At 48.3% G+C, this 22828-nt stretch overlaps 1 protein-coding gene across 6 annotated transcripts; it reads right to left on the bottom strand.

The window, feature by feature from the left end:
* Positions 1-2664: 2664 nt before the first annotated feature.
* On the bottom strand, positions 2665-22715 carry LRRC45 (leucine rich repeat containing 45). Of its 6 annotated transcripts, none has more exons than XM_032764512.2 (18): positions 22630-22715; positions 19417-19741; positions 17302-17363; positions 15439-15509; positions 14995-15173; positions 13545-13673; positions 12871-12983; positions 11568-11626; positions 11374-11451; positions 9413-9548; positions 9055-9132; positions 8743-8854; positions 8498-8568; positions 5892-5984; positions 5216-5308; positions 4751-4924; positions 4521-4668; positions 2665-3951 (listed from the first exon to the last, which is right to left on the bottom strand). In XM_032764512.2, the coding sequence occupies exons 2-18, from the start codon at positions 19646-19648 to the stop codon at positions 3755-3757; spliced, it is 2025 nt and encodes a 674-aa protein (XP_032620403.1). In that variant the 5' UTR covers positions 19649-19741; positions 22630-22715; the 3' UTR covers positions 2665-3754. The 6 variants fall into 6 exon arrangements, with proteins under 6 accessions (XP_032620403.1, XP_032620405.1, XP_032620404.1 ...); XM_032764514.2 differs by lacking the exon at positions 22630-22715 and adding an exon at positions 22356-22456; XM_032764513.2 differs by lacking the exon at positions 22630-22715 and adding an exon at positions 21888-22008.
* Positions 22716-22828: the final 113 nt, after the last annotated feature.

Genomic DNA, 22828 nt, shown 5'->3' with positions numbered 1-22828 from the left:
GCACCGCTCATGGGGAGCCAGGCAGCCGGAGCCCAGAGCAGCAGCAACCTCTGCCACACCAGGGAGCGTAGCCCACTATGGGGTAGGAGAGGCCTCTGCTGCTGCTGCTGTTTCCCAGGCCTGTTGCATGGCACAGAAGGACGGCTGCTGCCAGCCCAATGAGTGTTACTTTCCGCACCAGCCTCAATGCCCTGCCCCATACTGTCAGCCACCCCAAGCTCTCTGTGACACTATCACCCCTTGGTAAAGGGCCCCCTGATCTTCACAAACAGCTGTCACCACAGTCCTGACAAACTCACTGCACCCCACACATCTTATAGGGCACTTACCCACAAACAGGAACATGGAAGGGACCTACACAAGGCTGGTAACTTGTCAAGAGTGAGAATCTCTGAGAGATGTGTGCATGGGTAATATTGAAGGAATAATGTATTTACCTTAAAAGTCTGCTTTATAGACTTAGCATAGAAATTAGTCACCAGGGCATAATGGCCCTTTGGGGCAAGGGGGATTTGTCACCCTGCCTAACCTGGCTGGTGATGCAATGCAAAGCTCAATTATTTAGCTTTGCCCAATAGTAAGACTTTGAACGGGACACTATCAGAAGCAACGGCAAACAACTGAAACACCTTAAAGGTAAAAAAAAGAAACATTACAAAGCCCTTAGCATTATAAACAGCCTGTCCGAATGGGTAAGTTTACTACTTTTTGGAGGTTGGGGGAGGATGGGCGCAAGGTGGAAGTTTTGCCTAGGGAGCAAAATATCCTTGCACCAGCCCTGTGCATGATTAATAGGTAGGCCTCAACAGCAGTGGGGGCAGAATTTAGGGTGGAATATTGGGTTTTACAATACTGTGAGCTTTAACTTTCAAATGCTCTAAAATCCACATGCATAATTAAATTGTCTTGAATATTGATATGCTTCTACCTCTCCATCTCACAGTGAGCTGTGGCTATCCGCTGCAAGAAGTCAGTCAATACAGCTGTCCCTAATATAAGTGGTGGGCAGCTGTGTCTTGCCACAGGGTGACTGTTTACAGGGCACTGATCATTCTAGACCACAGGTTCTCAAAATGGGGAGCACACCCCCCGAAGGGGCACAGAATGTATTCTAGGGGCAGCTTGAGAAGCTTTAGGAGAAAAAAAACATACTGCACATTCAGAGCTGTGTGGTTGGAGAACAGTGGCTGCTGGCCAGGTGCCCTGCTCTGAGGCCAGTGCTGCTGCCTGCAGCAGTGGAGAAGTAAAAATGGCATGGTATTGTATTGCCACCCTTCTGCACAGCTGCTGGTGACTGTGCTGCCTTCAGAGCTCAGCACTTGGCTTGCAGTCACTGCTCTCCAGCTGCCCAGCTCTGAAGGCGGGGGGGGGGGGGGGGGGGGGGGGGGGGGGGGGGAATAAACTACTACAGACACACATAAGTTTGAGAATCGCTGCTCTACAGGTATAAGAGAGCAATACAAGAGATCACTTTGTTAGGATGCTAGTGGCCTGAGGCCAGGATACGAGAACCATTCACACAGGATTTTGAAAGAGAAAGTATTTTGCCCTGCCCCTTAGCCCCAACACTCCAGTCCTCTCCAATATACCAATCCCCTCAAGGTTTCCATTGCCCACCAGTCACTTCTAGTAATTTAGGACAAACAGCTAGAGAGAAAGTTACCTCTAATTCTGCTTGGGAGGACCATGTAGGGGTACTGTACTGCAGCTGGCCTGGTTCGTTCTCTGTTGCTACTAATGGCCTCAAGGGTCAGAAAATCTTAAAAGATAGTAACAATGTAACCTCCACTGGGGAGCTGCTCCTGCAATTTCCCCCTAATGTGCATGGCTGGAGAAGTTCCAGCCATCTTGTGCTCAGCAGCGAAGATGCAGGAGCGAGAATCTGCCACAGATGAGACTTTTAGAGTCCTCTAGATCCAACAATATTTTGCCAAGAACTTAGGGTACATCTGCACTTCAATAAAAAAAAAAAACACGGCACTGAATTTCAGACCCCAGGTCAATTGACTTGGGCTCACAGGGCTTGGGCTGTGAGGCTAAAAACTACAGTGTAGACATTCGGGTTCATGCTGGAGCCTGGGCTCTGAAACATCCCCTCCCAACACAGGGTTTTCACAACACAGATGGCAGCTGGAACCTGAGCATCTACACTGAAATGTTTAACCTTGCAGCCCAAGTCTCATGAGCCCAAGTCAGCTGAACTGGGCCAGCCGTGACCATGGGTCTTTTATTATAGAGTAGACATACCCTGAGAAGCATCATGTGGGGAGGCCACCCCCAAGGCCTTCTCCATTAATCTGCCCATTTAAGAGAACTCTCAGAAACCAGTTTTTCCATTTTGAGCAGCGGAGGCTCTGGCCTCTCACCCTATTACAGCTACAGTACAGCTGCAGTCCATAGGCCTCTCCTGGGTCTCAAGGAAAGACTTGGAGCCGAGCAACCACCTTGGGGGTTTAGTTCCAGACCCCTTCTGTTTTTAGCTGTGCTCAAAATCGCTAACCTCTAGATGCCCTCAGTTAGTTCTCCATACAGCTGCCCCCTGTTTATTGGCCAGCCTCAGAGGGTCTCCTTGCAGAAAGCACATCATAGAGATCAACACAACAGTTAAAAACAAACATTAGCGTTCCCAAATTTGTTAAAGCATGCACTGATGATTGCTCAGTGTTATAACAAAATGCAAAAGCTCTTTATTTTAAAATAAACCCTGCGAAACAAACCATGAAAACAAATCAACCCCTAGGCCCAGAGAGAAGGGCACATATTTCACTTTCATCTTAGTTTAAAAGATGTGCATTAAAATTAATATAAAATCATTCGCCATCTCCTACACATTATTTTCTGAAATTCTATAGACAGGGAAAGAGAACAACCTACACTCTCTCCACCAGTTCAAAGCCAAGGAAATAGGCACTGCACAGGTCAGGGACCTTGGGGAGCCAGGAGATCATTCTTTGCAGCTTGTAACTTTAGTAGGATCCAATGTGACCCTCCCACCAACGTGGAATTAAATGCTGTTCTCTGCCACGGACTTGTTAAAGAGCATTCAGCTTAGGGCAGTGGTCCATAATGAGCAAGGACAGGATCTTCCCTACTTTTCAACATCAACTAGGACTGTAGGGGCTTCAGCCATAGTTAACAATTCATTATCCAGCCTGGTTCTGCAGTGACCTGCCAGCATAGCTGATTTTATTTATTACAAGTATGTCTGTGTTACCCATCACCATAGTATCTGGGCTCTCTGTACCTTGCCTAGAGTGACACAGATGGCTCCCAAGCATGGGAGCTGTTTTTGATAGTTCCCCTGTCGAGTGTTGATAAGACTTTCTTTGTGAACAGTCATGGCATCCAAAGCAGTGCTGGAGGGTGACACTTCTCTCCCAGGATCCTACAACATGGTTAGTATTGGTGTGTGGGGCAGACACAGGTAGACTTAAGTTGCGTGACAGGACATAAAAACAGTTTCAAAGGCTGTTACAAGCTCTAGTGTAGACAGGGCCTAACACGGTAAAGTGGGAGAACTCAGTCCTGGCTATTCCTACCCTGGCTTGGCTAGTTGCTTTCTTCAGACCTCATTTCTGTCAGCAGAAGAATTTCTGAGTGGCCTGAGGAATTCTGTGTCTGTGACCCCCTTGTGCTTCAGAGATGAGTAACACCACTCTCCTGAGAAACCAGGCCTGCTCCGGAAGAAGGAGCTGCACACAGATCATGCCCCTCTATTCCTGACAGCAGGCACCTGAGATTCCTTAGGACATGCTCATTTCCTAGGGCTCAGGGGTCCAAGGGCGGAGCCCTGCACATAGGCCATGATGGCGTTTTGCAGGAAACTAGCTCGTTGGGCCTCCTCTTCCCTCATCCTGGAGATCTCAGCCTCTTTCATCCTCAGCTTCTCCTGGAGAGTAGAGATTTCACTCTCTTTATCCAGCAGGGCCTCCCGGTGGTTACTTGATAACACTGTGCAAGAAGAACCATGTTAGCATAGGGAGTGGGTGTGTCCTTTGGCTCATGAGGTCAGTACCAGGGAACAACCTGCTGTAGAGGGAGTATGCCTTGGAGGCAGAGTGGTAACAGACATATACAGCACAGACTGCTGGAGGCCTTTACCTCTAGCTTTACCTAGTGGGCCCAACGAGACACTGATGGGGGGATGCACATGTGTTTGCAGGTGTGGCATCATGCTCACAGGACTGAGGGTCAAGAGACCTGGGTTCTATGCCCTCCACCCCCCATGTGAACTTAAGCAGGGCACTTCACTTCTGAGCCACAGCCTCCCATCTGTAAAATGGGGATAAGAATCCTAAGGCACTTCCAGGGGCTCCTGTGCAGTTTAGTTCATTGCTGTCTGTAGAGTAACTGGAAGACATGAAAGCAATATGAGGTGGTATTGTCAAGGGTAGTAGCTGGTACCATTCAACCCCAGACTCTCTAGACCATGGGGGCAGGACTAGTGATGACATGACACCTCATACTACTCCCTGTAAGGAAGGTGCTGTACATAGTCCCCCAACCCCCACATCCAACACCTTTCAATTGCCTCTCCAGGGCAGCAATCTTCTCTTTCAGCCCTTCCTGTGCTGTCCTTTCAGCCTGCAGGTGTCCAATCTGCTCCTGCAGCTCAACTCTCACTTTGTTCACCTCAGCCACTTTCTCCTGCTCCTTGCCGCTCAGGTCCTAGCATACACAGGACATGAGAGACCAGCAACTGCAGCATCCAGCTGTGCATCAATGATTAGAATTCCCCCTGCCCTAGTACCTGTTGTAGTTCCTCCACGCGTCTCTTGAGCCCTTCAGTTTGCAAGGTCAGCTGGCTGACCTTGGCCTGTGCCTCTCCCACTGCCTGCTTCTGCTGAAGGCAGTAGTTCTGAGCTTCATCACGTGACTGTGTCATCAGCCGTAGCTTCTCTTCCAAGTGATCCAGGTGCTGTTGCTGTAAAACACAAGCACATATTACACCATAACCACTAATTCTGTATGTAACAAGTTGGAACGTGCTGGGCACAGGGGTGATGGTTTTGAGACACCTTGGTACAGAAAGTGCTGATATAGCTTGATGCAGACATCTCAGGGTTACTCACCCTTCATGAATCAGTCAATACTTAAGATAACAAGACCAAGAAGAACAAGTTACTGATCAGTTATCGGAGAAAGACACATGCTGGAAAGACAAATCCGTTCCCACCTCCACAGACAGGGCCCAGCAGCTGGATCACAGTCTTACCTCTTCCAGCCTGGCTTGGCCCCGAACTTTGATTAACTCTTCCTCTGCCTGACCTCGCTCAGTGAATGCCGCTGCTTTGACTCGGCTCAGCTCCTATCACAAACACACACATTCCAGCCATGTTACCATGCAGTTTCAGGCCATGGATGGGTCAGGGCTAAAAGTGATGCAGCCACTTAGGGGCAGGGAACAAATGGCTTTCCCCATTCTGCAGCTGCCTGGGTCAGTCATTTGATTCACAGACTAAGCTTCAGGTGCAGGTGGGAATGCACCAGACACATAGTTCCAGGGCCTAGGAGCCACAGCCAGCAGGGACATAGGGGCCGAAAAACCTGTTCTCCATGGGCCTTAGCCCATAGGCAAATACATCACTGCTGCAGGCAACGTTTAATTCCCCTGACTGCGTGACCAAGCCCTGCTATCTTACCCAGCTTCTGATCCAGGACTGTGTTTGACCTCGATCCACCACTATCCATAGAAAGAGTTTTTGTTTAAATAGGAAACCAAATCAACGGATGCCTCAGTCCCCGTCTTCTCATCTCTACCTCAACCTTCATGCCCCACAGCACACAGGGAGTCTCACAGGCCAGCAGTGGAAAATTTTGTAGAAGTCCCTTGTTAAAATAAACAGCCAATGACTCCCAGACACACAGGCACCCAGACCACTCACTCTCACCTCCTCCAGCCCAATCCGGATGGCTTCCAACCTCTGGATTCTCTCCTGCATGGAGCGCTCACTTGCCTCCATGTGATGTGTCATGTGATCCACCTGCAAAGCAGCAGGAGCCATTTCAGTGGGTTTCTGGCACCTTATTATTCCTGAGATACAGCAGTCACCCAGCACTGGGAATAGCATACTCCTCTCTAGCCAGCTATTGGCAAGAGAAAACAAAGCTTCCTCCTTCCCCAACACAACTCTTCTGTGAGGCTCCCACACAACTGAGCAGCAATGCCTTTAAATAGGAATCCAGAGCCTTGCATACAAATTCCCCCACATTTTTGAAGAAAGGTGGTTGGAATCAACTCCCAGGAGCTCAGGCCACCTTGTAGTTTGGTCTTAGACCGGAGCCAAACACTGGGAAAGGCCCAGGCTTTGGGATGTGGGATGAGGCCTTCCTGAAACAGATCTCTCATGAGATTTCCATATGCACCCAAGCACAGTTTGGGAGGTTTTGGTTTTGACAGTTTTGAGAGATCCAAATCCAATCTAGATCTGATCACAGCCTCCTCATCACTGCCTGTGCCAGTGGAGAATCAGTTCCTAAATCCCAGGGAGGAACTGCTAATAGAGCTGGGACTCGAAGCACCCTGTATTTGCACTATACACACTACTGCAATAATCTTGGTCCAAAATATATTTTGTGAAGAATCATCTGAAAACAAATAACTCACTAGTCAAAATTTCCCCTTTATGATGTTACTTATTCAAAACCAAATAGCCCTGCCAGGGCCAAAGTTGTTGAACAGACCTACTCTAAACAAAGCAATGTGTGCTTACCTCAATTTACATATAGGTAGTAAACAGAACCTTCAAAGGGTGGGGTGGGGGGTGGTAAAAATGCAAATTGTTTGGTTTCCTGCAAATAGGAGCAGGGTTTTAAAACAAAACAACACAACAATAAAACATGGGGCCTCCTTCACTACCAGACTGCATGCTGCATGTCACCTCCTCACCACTTAAATAAACTTTACTTTGAGGGGTAACCTTGAGAAGAATCCATTTAAAACGTTCACTGGACTATAAAACAAAGAGGCAGAAAATTCAAGTTCTCTCTTTCACCCAAGAAGCCAAAGAAATCAGCATATTTGGGCCACTGGAAGAGATCCTGACCAAGAAGGTCAGCCACTGTGGAAGACGGTGGGTGAGAAAAGCTTCTTGAACAATGCTTTGACCCAAACTTTGCTAGATTCCGTTTTAGACTCGTAGATGGGTATTTTCACTTTTATTTTCTTGTAACCATTTCTAACTTTATCTCTCACACTTGAATTCACTTAAAATCCTATCTTCTTTTGTTTTACTATTAATCTAAACCAACTGTGTTTGTACTACAGTGAATATGAACTTTGGGTAATCTGGCAAGCTGGTGGGTTTGGTCTCCTTGAAAGAGCAGATGGATCTTATTATTCCTCTGAATGTTGCAGAAGAGGGTTGGACATTTCAGAGCATACTGGTCTGGGGAAGTTCAGGACTGGGGGTGGTGTTGGGGTCACCTGCTAACATTAAACAAGTCTGATAAGACAAAAGCGTGTCTGTGATAACTGCAGGCAGGCTGTTGGATTCAAAGTGGTTGAATCAGAACTCCATAGCATATAGAGCACCAAGTGCATTCTGACTGTGTGCATGTCCCAGACAGGGAGCCACAAGCAGCAGAAACAATTTGAGGCACTCAGTTTATATACAATACAACCTCTCACCAACGTGAACTGCACCCTAGAATGAGACAAGAGCTGAGCCCCAACCACTAGCCATGAATTGCATAAATGGGCGTTTGAGACATTTTGTTGTTTGCTCAAGCAAAACAGCCTTTTCAGGATAAAAATGATGACACAACCTGTTCAGTTACTGCCCTCTGGGGACAGTAACGTAGCTGGCGGGATTCCACGGAAGCAGCCGCTTCCCGTCAGGCTGGCAGGCGCGGAAGTGGCGCCTGCCGGCCGGCGCTGCTAACCACACAGCTAGAGGAGCCACGAGATGGCAGGCCGGCATGGAAGCCACGGCTGAAGGAGCTGCGGGGCGGTAGGCCGGTGTGGAAGCCGTGCCTGTGGTGCGGCAGTCCAGCGCGGAAGCTGTGCCTGCGGGCCAGTGCAGGCACAGCCGAGTGCTGGACCAGGAGCCGGGGATGGGCAGCAGCACAGGAGGGAAGGTGAGCGGGGGCGGGTGGGGTGTCGGTCCGGTCTAGGGGCGTGGCCAGAGGGGGAGCCAGGTATGGGGGACCTTTTTTATGTTTTTGCTTCCCCTATGCTGAAAACCTGGCTATGCCACTGTCTGGGGACAGGATCAACGGACAAATATCTTTGACACCCAAGTATGCTCCTGAGGACTGCAAAACCTTGCTGGATGGCCTAGCAATAGGGTGCTCTGCAATCTCTCCTGCCAGGCTCAGGCCAGCGGGAAAGAGTTTCTATTTTTATAAATGGCCTTTTGTTCCCATGGATGAGCCAGAGGCTGCTGGATCCTCACCTGACATCAACAAACAGTCCCAGTAACTAAACCAAAGGGGTCAGTAGCCCAGAGGCCAGTGGGGAGACTTGGTTCAGTTGCTGCTGTGGCCCTGTCCTTACCTCTTTCAGTCGAAGGGATTCCACATCTTCCAGGCCCTGTTTAAATCTCCTTTTCTCCATTTCTAGGCGTTCTGGAAGTTAAAAGAGAACAGATTATCAACCAAGGTCTCCCCCTGGTACTCCACACTCTTCACCTCACACTACATCTCACCATAAATCTTTATGCTCAGACTGCAGCATCTGGCTCCCCAATAACTCAATTCTCTGATTCGCCCCAGGCCTGGCTGCCCAGCTCCTCCACTCACCCTCTGCCTGCACGGCTCGCAGTTTCAGCTCCGCTGTTGTGTTTGTCAAATCTTGCTTCACCTGCAAGAGCTGGTCCTGCTGGGCTTTGCACCTTCTCTCTAGCTCATCCACCTGAATGGAAATCACCACCATGAAGTGAAGACAAACAGAGCTTCTGCTTCCACTAGCATGGGATGGGTGGCTGGCTGTGCATGGCCACTAGCCAGGAGCCATAGGAAAGAGTCTGGAAACTTACACAGTTAGCAAAGTAAAAAGTATGTTGGGAATTCCTCAGGCCCATCCCATGTTTCAGTCTAGGCTTGCTCTCCTACCTGGTTTCTTAGAAGCAGGTTTTTCTCATTGGCAGCAGATAGGTCCCGGAGAAGCTTTGTTTCCCGACTAGCAGCTTCCTGCAAACCAAGCCCAGGATTAGGAAAGCCCATCCCTGACCTCCTGAGGCCCCACACCCCCATCCAATACACTTCAAAATAACCCAAGTCCCCAACACCATAACTTTCTCCCACCCACAGTACAGATCATTCTCCACAGTCACTATTCTGTACTTCACAGAAGTTCATATATGGAACCACCTGACTTCTCATCCCATCCAGTATCCCCTGACACCCCAACCCAGAATGCCACCCAGAATCAAATATTGACCAGCCCCATCCAACCCCCAATCCAGCCCACCTGTTTTTGTTGCCGGAGCTCCTTCAACTGGCACTCGGTCATGCTGGCTTGCTCCTGCTTTGTGGCACTCAGCAGCTCTCCCAGGTTCTGCACTTTCTGCTCAGACAGAGCCAATGCAGCTTCAGTCATCTGCAATCTACACAGTAGAAGGCACGGCTGAGATTTTAATCTTTGTCCCTCCCAAAAATATATCATACTCTCAATGAATTTTCTACACTGGACAGCACTGGATATGCAGCAAGACAACCTCATAGCAACATAGGAAGAGCCAGAGGATCAGCTTGGGGTCCTCCCTGCTCCGTCTCTTGCCTCAGACAATGGTCAGTACCAGCTGCTTCAGAGGAAGGTGCAAGAAACTCTGGAATTTGCAGTTACAGAATAATTTGCTCATTTGGGCAGTTCCTTGCCACCCCTCATCAGTTAATGGTTAGCTCAGATCTTGAAGCACAAGAACTTGTATCCCCTAATCTATCTGAATCACATCTAATGTTACTGTGGGTGCTCTCATTATCAAGAGATATTGGATCCTTTTTGGAATCCTACTACGCTCCTGGCTGTAATGAAAACTTGTGGCAAGAAACTGAGCACACTAATTTTACATTGCATAACAAATATTTTTTTTTATCAGTTATAAATTTCTTGCCTTTCAATTTTGCTCTTGTAAAAAAGGCTGAATAGAAGCATCTGATTGTGATCGCTGAGCTGTTTACAGGACACTTAGAGAACTTTTCCTTCAGTTGTTACAGTTAATTTATACACCAATAAGGGGCCCGAGTAGCTCCACTTATTCCTTCAATGTCCTGCCCCTTATATTGCATTTCTCAACAGTGAATTTAATGTGCCCACTCACCAAGGTATTGGGTCCCTCCTCACTGTCTGTGAGAACCACACCTCACCACACCCCTGCTCTGCCGGCAGAAGTCTGTAGTATAGCACTGGCCTTAAACACACACAGCAAATGGGCCTATTCCCTCCCGCTCTGCAAAGAGAGGCTGCTTGTCCCCAATCCCTGGATAGCTAAGCCCATGTTGTCTCCTCCATACCAGCCCTACACAGCCCATCTCTTGCCTTCTGTCAGCTCTGCATGGTCTAGCTTCCCATCTACTTAACCACTCTCCAGAGATACCAGGTCTTGCAGCTCATTTCTCAGCTTCTCCCACAAATGCACAGAATGTCCCTATTGCATCAATCTGTCAGGCCCCAAGCTGCCCTCCCTCAAAACCCTGTACAAGATCCACTTCCACAGGGATCAAGGCTAATGGGAAATTGCCAATTGACAACAGTGAGGCAGGTGGCCAGTGGGGATCACTGATGTGATTGTTGGATTCTCCCATCACTTTGACAGCTGAGAGTTCAGCTGACGTTGACTTAAGTTTTGGGCTTATTTGTTTTTATGGTTTCTCACATGGGAAGCAAGTCCGGTCCCCGATTTGCAAATGTAGTTGCATGCCTTGCAAGTGTAGTCGTGGTTGGGTGGAGGGCTTCAGGCATTGGCCTTACGATGTGCCCTCTTCTCCTGCAGAGACCTCACATGGCACTCCTCAAAAGTGGACACAGCCTCACAGCACAAACCTCTCCATCTAGGTTTGTCCAGTGCAACAAGTTCCCAGGTGCCCTGGAAACTGACATAATTAGTGTCCATTTATCTCTCCAGCCTGAAGACTGCTGGGAGCCCATCCCCACAATGGGCTGCTTGTCACTGTCCCCATCAACCCACTCCTAAGCCCACCTGCTTGTCTGTTATTTCTTCTAGCATGGAAGCTCTTTGGGGCAGTAACTGTGTTTACTACATTTGTGCAGCACCCAGTACAATGGGCCCTGATCCTGACTGGGACCTCTAGGTGCTAACAAAACACTGACTGAAATAGTGAGCCAGCTACTCCCTCCTCTCTCTACAGCTCTGATCAGTTCAGCCTACTTCTCAGCCAAGGGCATGACTGGGCAGATTCCTTCCTCCATACTTGGCTTTTAATGAATTCATGACAGACTGCCGCTCATTCAGGGCTTCCTGTAACTGGCCAACTCGTGCTGCTGATGTCCTGAATTGGGAAAAGAAAAACATTAACCACTCGAAATGAAGACTTCCATCTCAGACTTCCCTCTGAGAACCCGATCTTTCCCCCTATGCAAGGAGGGAGCCAAGAGATTCACTGACCTGCTGCTCCTGGTTATTTCTTCTCTCTGTTTATCAATAGTATCCATCAAATCCAGGAACTGAGAATGAGACAAACACCAGTGACACTATGAACTGCAGGAGTTTGTGGCATTTAGACTTGCCTCTTCCTACTCTTCCTTTGGGGCCGCATAGGGAGCAGCACCAGCTGATCTCCTGGAAGAAGCCAAACTGGTGATCTGATGGGTGTCACGACTCAGCTTGACTATGGTCTGTAACAGACCCAGGCCAGTGTGGTACAGGAGTCCGGTAGAGGGCAAATATACTGGTCACTGGCTGAGTAGTTTTCTGTTCCCTGAGAGACTAGAGCAGGGACTGCATTGGAGTAATCAGGAACCTGCCAGAACCAATTAAGGCAGACAGGCTGATTAGTAGAACACCTGCAGCCAATCAAGGCAGGCTAATCAGGGCACCTGGGTTTAAAAAGGAGCTCGCTCCAGTCAGGGAGGAAGGAGCTAGAGGAGAGGAAGTGCGTGTGAGGAGCAGGGAGCAAGAGGCACAAGGAGCTGAGAGTGAGAGGCTGTGCTGCTGGAGGACTACAGAGTACAAGTGTTATCAGACACCAGGAGGAAGTTCCTGTGGTGAGGATAAAGAAGGTGTTTGGAGGAGGCCATGGGGAAGTAGCCCAGGGAGTTGTAACTGTCATGCAGCTGTTACAAGAGGCACTATAGACAGCTGCAATCCACAGGGCCCTGGGCTGGACCCCGGAGTAGAGGGCGGGCCTGGGTTCCCCCTAAACCTCCCAACTCCTGATCAGACACAGGAGGAGTTGATCCAGACTGTGGGGAAGATCACTGAGGTGAGCAAATCTGCCAATAAGCGCAAGACCCACCAAGATAGAGGAGGAACTTTGTCACAGGTCATTGACCAAAGCTAGCGTTCTGTCTCAGAGACTTTGTACCATAGGGAGGGAGAGGATGTGGAAATCACATGTATTAACTTCATAAACTGGAAAGTACTGAACTGTCCCAGTAAGAGAAAGAACTGGATGAATGAAAATGAAACCACTGAAATCCTTTGGCTCACAGAGTCAAGTGTTTCAGCCAGGGGATGTTTCCAATGCAACGTTTCTGCTGGTGGATCTGCTCCCAAGGGCAACCTAGCCCCAATCTGCTGTATAATGCTGTGTGCCTACTGCAAGTACTAACGCAGCATGTTAGCATTTGCAAGTGGCTCCTTGGGCCAAGACTTCTGGTACTGTGCTACTTTACAAAGACAATTCACAGGAAAGCCAGTGTTCATGGCTGCCCCATTCAAGCTGCTGAAGCATTAGTAGGCCACTCACCTGCTTAGCCTTCTCCTCCTTCAGACTAAACACTTCCTTACTGAGTACGCGTGTCCGGCTGTGGTTCTCAGCAAGAATGGCCTGGCGATCCTGGTTGTGATCCATGGCTTGTTCTGACAGAGAGAGACATTTCCACAACAATAGAGCAGAGAGCGGTTCTACAGCAGGATGATACCCAGACCCCTGTGGCCTCCCCATGGACCCCTTTTAGGGAGACTGTTCCTACAATATGGATGCAATGGATAGAGTGAAGGAAGTGTTGTTTTAAAGAAACAGCTTCCAAAACCCACAACAGTAATGCAGCTCAGTGTGGGCTGCTTTTGGCAACTTCCAAACTGTACCACAGCCACTATGGGACAAAACAAAGCCCCACTGAAGGGGAGTCCTTCCTTGTTTACATGACACTCCAAGACTGCACTCAATCAAACCCAACCATCTCCCTAGCTGGTCTCTGCGGGGAAAAACTGGGAAAATACCAGCATCTCTCTCCTTAGCACAGTACAGCTCCCTGCACTACCTGAGTTCAGCACAACTCCTCCCTTACCAGCCGACAGGCCCTAAATGGCTCCTGTCAGGGAGTGGGAGACATGGGGCTCCTCTGAGATAGCAGCAGCCCCATCACCATCCATGTACCTGTGGTGAGAAAAAGAATCCACATAACATTGGCCACATACCCACAGCCTTCAGGATGTCACTCGGGACGTTGTTCCCAGCCAGCTCCAGTCTCCTCAAGGTCTTGTTGCTGTGCAGACAGCTCAGTAACGCTCGGCCCCCCAGGAGCCCAATGTTATTCCAACGCAAATCTAGAGGGGCAACAAACCATCACCCTGGCAACAGCACCATCAGGCCATATTGAATATATTCCTCACACATGGCACCCCTGCACAGTGGGTCAGCTCCCCCCAGGAGCCTCAGCATAAACTACCAGTGGGTGCGGTTCACCATCTGAGAGTGATAGAATGAGATAGTGATGGACAATGCAAACTTATAGCAAATGCAGCTTCCTCTACCCTCTCGGCATCCTGGAGAAGGACCTGCAATAAATGCTGCACATACTGCAAAGTCTGCACAAGGATCCATTCCAGCCAGGTAGACCTGCAGGATGTTCCCATCACATCAATATTCAACAAATCCAACCTCCTTAGAGAGGCTGCCCAGCCGAGAAGCTTGCTTCTAGTCTGAAAGAAAATAAACTCCCTGCAGGGAGACAGCACAGCAGCAACCTCTGCCCAGTTAGGGAGGGGAAGGGAAATTCTATTAAGGCTTCTATTTGGGGCAGCAGGGCATCTGCACAAAGAAACCTCAGGGCCTGGAATGAGATGCACAAGTCTCAAACCAACAGGACAGTCGTAAGCTGGGGGAATTGCTCTTCTCATCAACACAAAGGGTGGGGCTTCTGCACCAGGTAGCCAGATTTGGACTCTGTGCTTCCGTTCCAGTTTCTGGTTAGCCCCTGCTTATTTAAGTCATGAAATCCTAGAGGCTGCCAGGGCTGCCACTGGCATTGAGTCTCTGAGCAGCTCTGGAGTGACTGGAAATGGAAAGGCAGTGCCACAGGCAGTGTTCCCTCTAATTTTTCCCATGCATGTACGGAATGAATTACACATCACCTCCATATTGGTGCACATAACAAAATTCACACGATGAGGCTGAGTGGCTCGGAATGTGGAGGTGGGTTCTGGGCTAGGGCAGAGAACTGAGGTGTGGGGGAGGTGAGGGCTCTGGCTCGGGTGTGGGGATGAGAGGTTTGGGGTGCCTGCTGCCTGAGGGCTACAGCAGGAAGAGAGGACTCCCCCAGCAGCACCTGGGCTGTGGTGGGGGAGAGGCTCCTCTCCCCTGGCCACAGCAGGTCCATGCTGGGGCTGGCTTGGGGCCAGGGGAGGGGCACCTCTCCCCGGCCGCGGCAAGTCCAGGGTAGGTGTGTGCTGGAGCCAGCGGGAAAAGACGCCTCTCCCCGCTGTGGTAGGTTCATGCTGGAAGAGAGGCATCTCTCCCCGCTGCAGCCCCAAGCCCCTGTGCAGGGCTTAATAGGCAGCTGCGCAAGACCATGCAGCTTGGAGGGAACTTAGGCCAAAGGTACCACCTGAAAGTGATAACATCCTGACAAAGGGGAGTTGCTCTTACCCAGCTCCTGTAGGCTGGAATTGCATTTCAGGGCCATGGCCAGCTCTCCTGCTCCCTGGTGGTTAATCTGGTTATTGCGCAGATCCAGCCACTGGAGGAAGCAGTTGGCTCCTAGTCCCTGGCAGAAAAGGGAAAAGCCCTCTTCCCACATGCCCAGGCTGTTCCATTCCAAGGTGAGGCTGAGGGGAAAGTTAAACAGGAGTTGCAGGGTTAATCTACATCTCTAGGAACAAGGAACAGCAAGAGGTTGAAGGGGATGCCTCAGCCTAGCTCCTGTGGGGACCCAATCACAGGCTCACCCTAGCCAACAAAGACCAGACTCCAAAGAAAAGGGAGCTCTCCAGTATCCACCCCAGTTCTGGTCCCGCAGAGAAACCCCCGACCCTTGCACCCACTCACCCAGCACACAATGGACAGACGGGTGGAAGTGACTTTACACCTCACCTTCTGAGGGATTTGTTCTGCCTGAGGAGTTTCCCCAAAGCCTCAGCACCCAGAGCTCGCAGGTTATTCCCCTGAAACAAATACCACAGGTGAATGGCTTAAAGTGTCCCATTTCATCTCGCCTGACACACTGGGTGGTGCCAAGGTCGAGTTGTGGTTATGATTTATCACATGTAGGTAACACTGGTCCCAGGCACATTGCCCACTAAACCTGGTCTCTCCAGCCCTCGTGTGGAAATGCACAGCTCCTGCTGGTGACAGCATCAAATAGAAACATGCTGCCTGGCCTCACTGTGCCAAGAAACACTTTCCACACGGAGGAGCCAAATATCTCCCACATGGAAACAGCAGTGTCATCATTTGCCTGTGATAAGAAGAGAGACTCAGACTCTTGGCATCTGGTGGGCATTTTGACTTTTCACCAGGAAGGGCTCATCTGACAGCAGAGTGAGGCATGATGGATGGGTCTGGGAACTAATTCAGAATGATATTATGTACTAGCAGAAGGCTGTCTTTATGGTTGTTTATTATTATTATTTTTAATAAATAAATATATCTTTTGTTACACTCTCCCCTGAGGATCTGTGGCAAGTGTGACCTACCCAGGGGCTCCAGATCCCACTGTACTGCATACACACACACCCATAACTTGAGCTTGGTTGTCAGTGTTGCAATGCATATTTTTAGGTAGTATTCAATCAGAACCCAGATTCTGCTTTGCTAGTATTTTTAAACTTTGTTAGTATTTTTTAAACACAATTTTGGCCTGTATACATAAAGGCAACATATGACAGACCCAGAGCAGATAGTCCTTTTCACATGCAATTCTGGTGTAATAATGTGTTCAGTTCTCCATAACATGTTAACAGAAAGACACTGATAAATAGAAGGGACTTCACTGAAGAGCAATTCAAATAACCAGGGGACTCCCTCACTGATGTTGAAACATTAACAGACCTAAATATGTCTAGCTTGACCAAGCAGTAGCTAAGAGGGAGACACACAGTAATAATTGCCCATGAGTAAGTAAAGATGGACTGATCTATATGAGAAAGTTGAACCAGTTGTAGGCAGTGTCTACACGATGAGCACCAGAGCTGTATTGCCATAGTGCACACATTTTCTACATTAATGGAAGGATTTCTTTGTCAATGTAGTTAATCCACTCCCCAAGAAGCAGTTGCTAGGTCAACAGAAGAATCTGCATCTACACTGAGGATTAGGTCAATTTAACTACAGCACTGAGGGGGGTGAGAATTTCCATTCCTCAAGCAAAATATCTAGGTGATCTAAATGTTAAGTATAGATCAGAGTGTAGTTAGTGTGTGACTTTAAAGAGATTTAGTTAAACTAGTGCAAAAGGCTATGTGGACACACTTCAGATTAAAACAGATGTAATTCATTATAGCTTCAGTCAATTAGGAACAGTTTTAAACTAAACTGAACCAAGTCATTATTAAACCAAAATAACTGTGTCCACAGGCGTTTGCACTAGTTTAAATTAATCAGTTTAAAAAACAATTTTATATTAAAAGTATGTAGACAAGACCTTAGCAACGGATTACTAGGAAAACCTTCCCGCCAGCGAGTTCTACCAAGCAGTGAAGCAGTCTCCCTAAGAGAAGGGCTGGGAGTCCCATCAAGTGAGGCAATTACAATGGACAGGACACTGCATTAGGAAGTGTGCGAAAGGGAACAAGCCTGCACTGGTCCCTTCAGTTGGTGACCTGCATGGGACTATCGGGTCTTTCCATCCCCAATTCCCATGAGAGTTGCACCTCTGAAACCTCCTCAGTTGCTTTCACAGTATTGAAGGCCAAGGCTTGTGGTCAGAGTTGCTCAAGTCAAGTCAAATAAACTCACCTTCAAGCCCAAAGATTTTACTACAGTGTTGGAGCAAAGTCCATTCAGCAGATGTCTGACCCCTGTGAAAGGGAAAAGAAGGATATTTATATTTCACACAGGACTTCAGCCCTCTCCTGGACCTGAATATAAGGTGTCAGTAAACACCTCTTTACCCCAGCAGGCCCAATCAAGGAGAGGTAGCTACAGGGAGAAACTATTTCATTAGCAAGAAACTTTAGTGCTGCTGGAAAATGCCACCCTGACCTGGAGACCTCTCTCCACGCAGACCAGCTAGAGCCTGAGTAGAGGCTTCTCACAAGCCCTGCCGCTATGATCACAGCCTTGGTCTGGAGAACCCTCTTCTAACAGTGAGGGGGGGACTTCAGACTTTATGGCTTATGCAGCTCTTGCTCTCTGCTGATAGGGTGATTTGTGTGATGTAGATGCTTCTCCTCTAGGATCTGGACAGAGATTCCACGCAACATTTGGCTGCTACTGACTTGGCCCACTCTGAAACTAGTGATCTGTTCATTCCCTCGGAGCACCTGGTGTTGGCCACTGTCGGAAGACAGGACACTGGGCTAGATGGACCTTTGGTCTGACCCACTGTGGTGGTTCTGATGTAGAGGGTAAAGGTTCCAAGTCTCGTTTCCAGTTCCCTGAGCCGCCAGAAAGTAAATTCAGCAACTGCAGCTGCCAATAATTCCTCTTGCTGCTATAGGGCTAACTTCCAGCTTGGGTAGATCTATACTTGCTAACTTTGATCAAGCTATACTAAAAGTATTAGTAAGTTGCAGCAGCACTGGTGGCAGCACAGGCTAGCTGCCCAAGTCCAGTCCTGTCAGAGAACTTAGGTATGAACTCAGGTGGCTAGTCCAAGCCGCTACCCATGCTGCCCCAATTATACTACTATTTTTAGCACATAAACTCCATCAAAACTACCTCATATATGTCTACGTGAGCTGGAAATTACACCACCAGATGCAGTGGAAACATGCCCTATGAGTGGAAATGTACAACAGACAAGTCCTCCCAGGCAGAGGGAATGTGCTTCTGGCATATGCAGCAAGGCACCAAAGGAATCATCAAAGCACACAATCAGTTTCAAGCAACTCTGTGGCCTCATTAGTCCAGCACAGCTAGAGTCACACCTCATGTTCTAACTGCAAACAGCTTCCTTCCAACACCCCCTAGTCCTTCCTCTTACTAATGTGGGCTCCTGAAGATCTCTGATCATTGTATTGTTCTCTCTTATTTTTCTAAAGCAGCTGTGCTCTGCAGGGACAATGCAGTGGCAGAAACCCTGTTTTAGACTGTTAAATGGTTGAGGCAGAGTATTTCCCATGGTGAGTCCCCTTTCCGGAGATACCAGATTGAGCCCAAGCCTGACTGTACAGATCTATATTTTAAGACATAGTTTTCCAATAAAGCCTTTGCCCAACAGCAACACTCATCAAAATTAAAAGCTCTGCATATGCATTCAGACACCCTGGAAAGAGGGATTGGAGAGTAAATATATTGTCCGTTTGAGATTTGAAAGTTTCATCCTAATTGTGTTCAGCATGTCCATTTAACCCTCACTAAGCATGCAAGCAGTGCAGGGAGTTTCTGGGGCTCAGATCTGTTTATTCATGCTCACAAAATAGTTTGTATGTGGTCCCAGTAAGCGTCTCAGACCCAGGTCCTGAACAGAATGAGACCCACCACCCACCTTGGCATCACTGGTTGAAACATATGAAGGAGTTTTGCTTTTGTGATAAGATTAGTTAAATAAGAAAATATATCAGCTTTCAAAGCTCAAACAACTTGGTGAGGTAAAAAAGTAAAAAATGCAAACAGAATGGGTGGGTTCATTTGGGCTTAGATAATATTCTCTCTGAGACAGATTAGTTTAGAGAGTAAATGTAAGGCCAGGAGATTCAAACACACAAATTCCTATTAGCAAGAATCCTGGATCTAATTCCCTGTGCACCGGGCTGCAGTTTTGTCCATGAGCACACATTTATTCACTCTTCAAAGCAACTCCCTTAAGATTAAGAATTTGACTTTCAGCGTGAGCCTGACTCCCAGATCTCACAGTTCAGAGGCAGAGCACACATGCAAGTGTCTCCCTGTGGGCAAAGAGAGTCCCACCTTCTTCATTCAGCATGCAGTCACTCAGCATGATCTTCGTAAACAGGATCTCATCCTGTAAAAGCTTCCCTAGGACTTTGCATGTATCCACAGAAAGGCTCTGGGTGGCAAAATCCAAGCAGCTGTGTCCTGTCCCCTCCTGGAGCTCATGTAGCTGCTGCAGGACTGTCTCCTGTGGCTGAGCACCACTCTCCTTACATAACTGGATATAGGCCCTTCGAAACTCTTCCATTGCCACAGCAGGTGCTAATGTCACTCCTTTCCTGTCCTCCGCATGATGAAGGACCAAGCTGGCCTCAGAGAAGAGCAGGGAATGCAGGAAAACCTAGTGGACAGTAAAGGCTGTACTGTGAAAGGCAAGAAGCAATCTCTGGACTATAGTGCATGGTCCTAAGGATAAACAGGACCAATACAAATAGTGCTCAGAGCCACAGCCATCCCCACCCCATAAACACCCACTTGGAGCCCTGCAGGACACCAGTCCCAACTCCACTCTCTCGGGATAGGGAGAAACTCACTACAGCCTCTTCTCATGTACCCGTTGACTGTTACAAGGATACAGCCCCCACCCCTTACAACAGCCACCCCCTACACCCTGTAATTAGGAAGAGTAAAGCATGCTGGGGATTGTAGTTCTGCTCTTTCCCCCTCCCTCTCCACCCCAGTAACCAGGGGAGGAGGGCATGCTGGGAGCTATAGTTCAGAGCCAATTTAGAAATGTTACCGGATGCAGCCCCATCTCAGTAGAGATATTGTCTCCTTCAGTGCAGGCCCTACAGCTCCTCCCATAACATCAGTGTATGGGCAACCTCAAAAGATCAAAAATCATGACATAGACTAAAAACAAATCAAAACATTAAAAAAAAAATTTAACTCCCCACTACTCCTCTCCAGTGTGTAACTGAGAATTTCAGGTTAAAATGTCAATGTTTAATGCACACAAAAATTCTCACCTCTCCCTGGCTGCTCTGACTGAGAGGCCATTCGCCCTCTCTTCACCCCTAAGACTAGGTAACTCCCCCGATCCCCATTGCCTCTTATTCTTGAATCTCCCCAGACTCATTTCCTACCTTCCCCCTACATTTCCCTTTTCATTTCCCCCTTCTCTGCCCACCCCCTCACATTTTCCTGCCCTTCTGCAGCAACCTCACCTTCAGACACGAAGAATTCCCTGGCTGAGATGTTTTAGTTGGGGATCGGTCCTGCTTTGAGAAGGGGGTGGGACTAGATGACCTCCTGAGCTCCCTTCCAACCCTGATATTCTATGATTCTATGCATCATTGTTATTTTAGAATATATTGTACAAGAACTATAAAATGGAGCTGAACAAAGACGACCCAAGAAAGACAGAGCACTCTCCCTGTGGATCAGGTTTTCAAATTATTTTTCAGTGAAGATTTATGTGAACTGCAATGAACTTTGCTAATTGCTGGAAAACCATCACCCAAGCAGAGCTTTCTACATCTCAGTGTAGTTTTTATATTTTCAATCTTAAATATTATTTTTAAATAACCAATTCATTCACATTCAAAACATATAAACCAAAATTTTAAATAATTCTTTCTTTGTATAATTTTAACTTCAGAAATGTGTTATCTAGTGATTACAATAAATTATTTACCTTTAAAATCTTATAATTGTCCAAATAGCTACAAATGATACATTTTTATTTTAATTACTCTTCCCTCTCACTGATTCAGGACTTCTCCTCTGCTGGGGACTCAGAAGCACTTCCCCCAACTATCCCTATCCTGCCTCGAAGTACAGCTGCTGGTCCCAAGTAAAATACTCAAAGGGTGGAGAGAAGAGTCATCAGAACGGCTGCGTCTGGGACAAAGGAGAAGACCACTGCCCCAGAAGTTCTGTTGCAGGCTCCAAGGCCCTGCTCAGGCCAGGTAGCAGCTGTTCCCCAGCTCCCCCCTCTCACTACCCCAGGACCAATCCATAAAGGAAGGAAGGGCATGTCTGTGTCTTCTTTCACAACACTCTGGCTGCTTGTCCAGCCCTGAAAATCAAAGGAATGGAGGGGCTTCCTTCTCCATTAGTACAGTTCCTCCTGCTAGCACCACAATCCTGTGATTCACAATTAATTTGGGAGAGTTAGCAATAGTGTTACATCCATGTGGCAACCACAGCAATTGCTCATGTGGTGAAGCCCCAGCAAGAAAGAATTTATATATTAACAACTCTCTGACATATATTTTGGTCTTTGGCAGGACATTAGTTGCCCTCCCTGTGCAGCTATTCCAATTGCTCAGCTAGAAGCATAAAGAACCAGTGCTCAGTGACCAGCAAGTGTTAGAGGAACCACAGCTTGGGAACTTCTGATACTGAGCATCCATCAAACCTTAAAATCTCAAACAGGAGCAGAACAACCCAAAACCCCAACAAGGCAGGTGCTTAGCAAAACCTCAAGAAAGATGAGCCCAACAAAGTCTATCACCACAGCACCACACATACCCAACACCTACTTTCTGCACACTTCAGGACAGCTATTTCTCAGAAACAAACTGTCTGATACACAAATACACAGGGCTTGAACTGAGCCAACCCTCTCCCAAGATGCCATCTTTACTTTGCAGATTATCAGCCTTTTTTTTTTTTTTTCAATCTATCAAATCTGACTGAGTGTAAACTGATGCAGCATCTACCTCAGGCCTGGTCTACACATGCAAATTTCATATAACTGTAACTGTGTAAATTTGGTGTGTGTGTGTGTTTGGGGTTCTTTACTGAAATAATTAAATTGGTGAAATCCCTAGTGTGGATGTAGTCTCAGTTATAAAAGTACCTTATACTTTTATCATTTATTCCTCCTCCCATATGGGAATAAAGTACATTTTTATACTGCTATAAATGCACCCACACTAAGGGCATTATAGCACTGTAACGACACTGGCATAATTAAGGGAGTGTAACTGGAGTGTGTGCAGACAAACCTGTTTGCAGAGAGCCTGAAACGACAGCTGTGAAATGAGTTAACTGCCCTGTTCACCTCAGCGCTGCGCTCTCAGTTACCAGCCATGACGCTTCAAACGCCACTGCTCTGCGAGGCAGAAGAGGCTCATAAAGGCAGATGGGCAGGTCCCTGAGCCACCAAGCGCCACCTGCGGGAGACACCGTCTCGGGCGTTTGCCCCCGGTCAAGGAAACCAGCCGAGCACCCGGGGGAGGGGGACGGGAGAGCTCGGCCCGCAGCGGCGCGGCTACCGACCTCCGGCTCTTTCGTGGTGTCGCGTGGGCGGGGCTAGGAGGCGCCCGCTGCCGGTTTCGGTCCCGCTAGAGACGGGCTCGCACCGGGAATTCGAGCGTGCAAACGGCCTCCCCCCATTGGTCCCCCGCCCCGTTCCCGCCCCTGGGGCTCCGCCGGAACCCGGCTACACGCCCAGGGAGAGGAGGCAGCGGGAACTACA

This window comes from Chelonoidis abingdonii, chromosome 13, assembly GCF_003597395.2.
Source record: "Chelonoidis abingdonii isolate Lonesome George chromosome 13, CheloAbing_2.0, whole genome shotgun sequence".
NCBI lineage: Eukaryota > Metazoa > Chordata > Testudines > Testudinidae > Chelonoidis > Chelonoidis abingdonii.
Note: the sequence above shows the minus strand (reverse complement) of the source record. Positions and strands in the feature narration are given on the sequence as shown.

What these genes read in the sequence shown, in the direction of transcription:
- LRRC45 (XM_032764510.2), bottom strand. Translation starts at nt 19,950, where the DNA reads ATGAGAAGAGGCTGTAGTGAGTTTCTCCCTATCCCGAGAGAGTGGAGT. An exon ending in GCGAGCCGTGCAGGCAGAGG is followed by an intron (nt 8,569 to 8,742) that starts GTGAGTGGAGGA and finishes TTTAACTTCCAG; the next exon opens with AACGCCTAGAAATGGAGAAA. An exon ending in TCCGGATTGGGCTGGAGGAG is followed by an intron (nt 5,309 to 5,891) that starts GTGAGAGTGAGT and finishes TGTTTGTGATAG; the next exon opens with GAGCTGAGCCGAGTCAAAGC.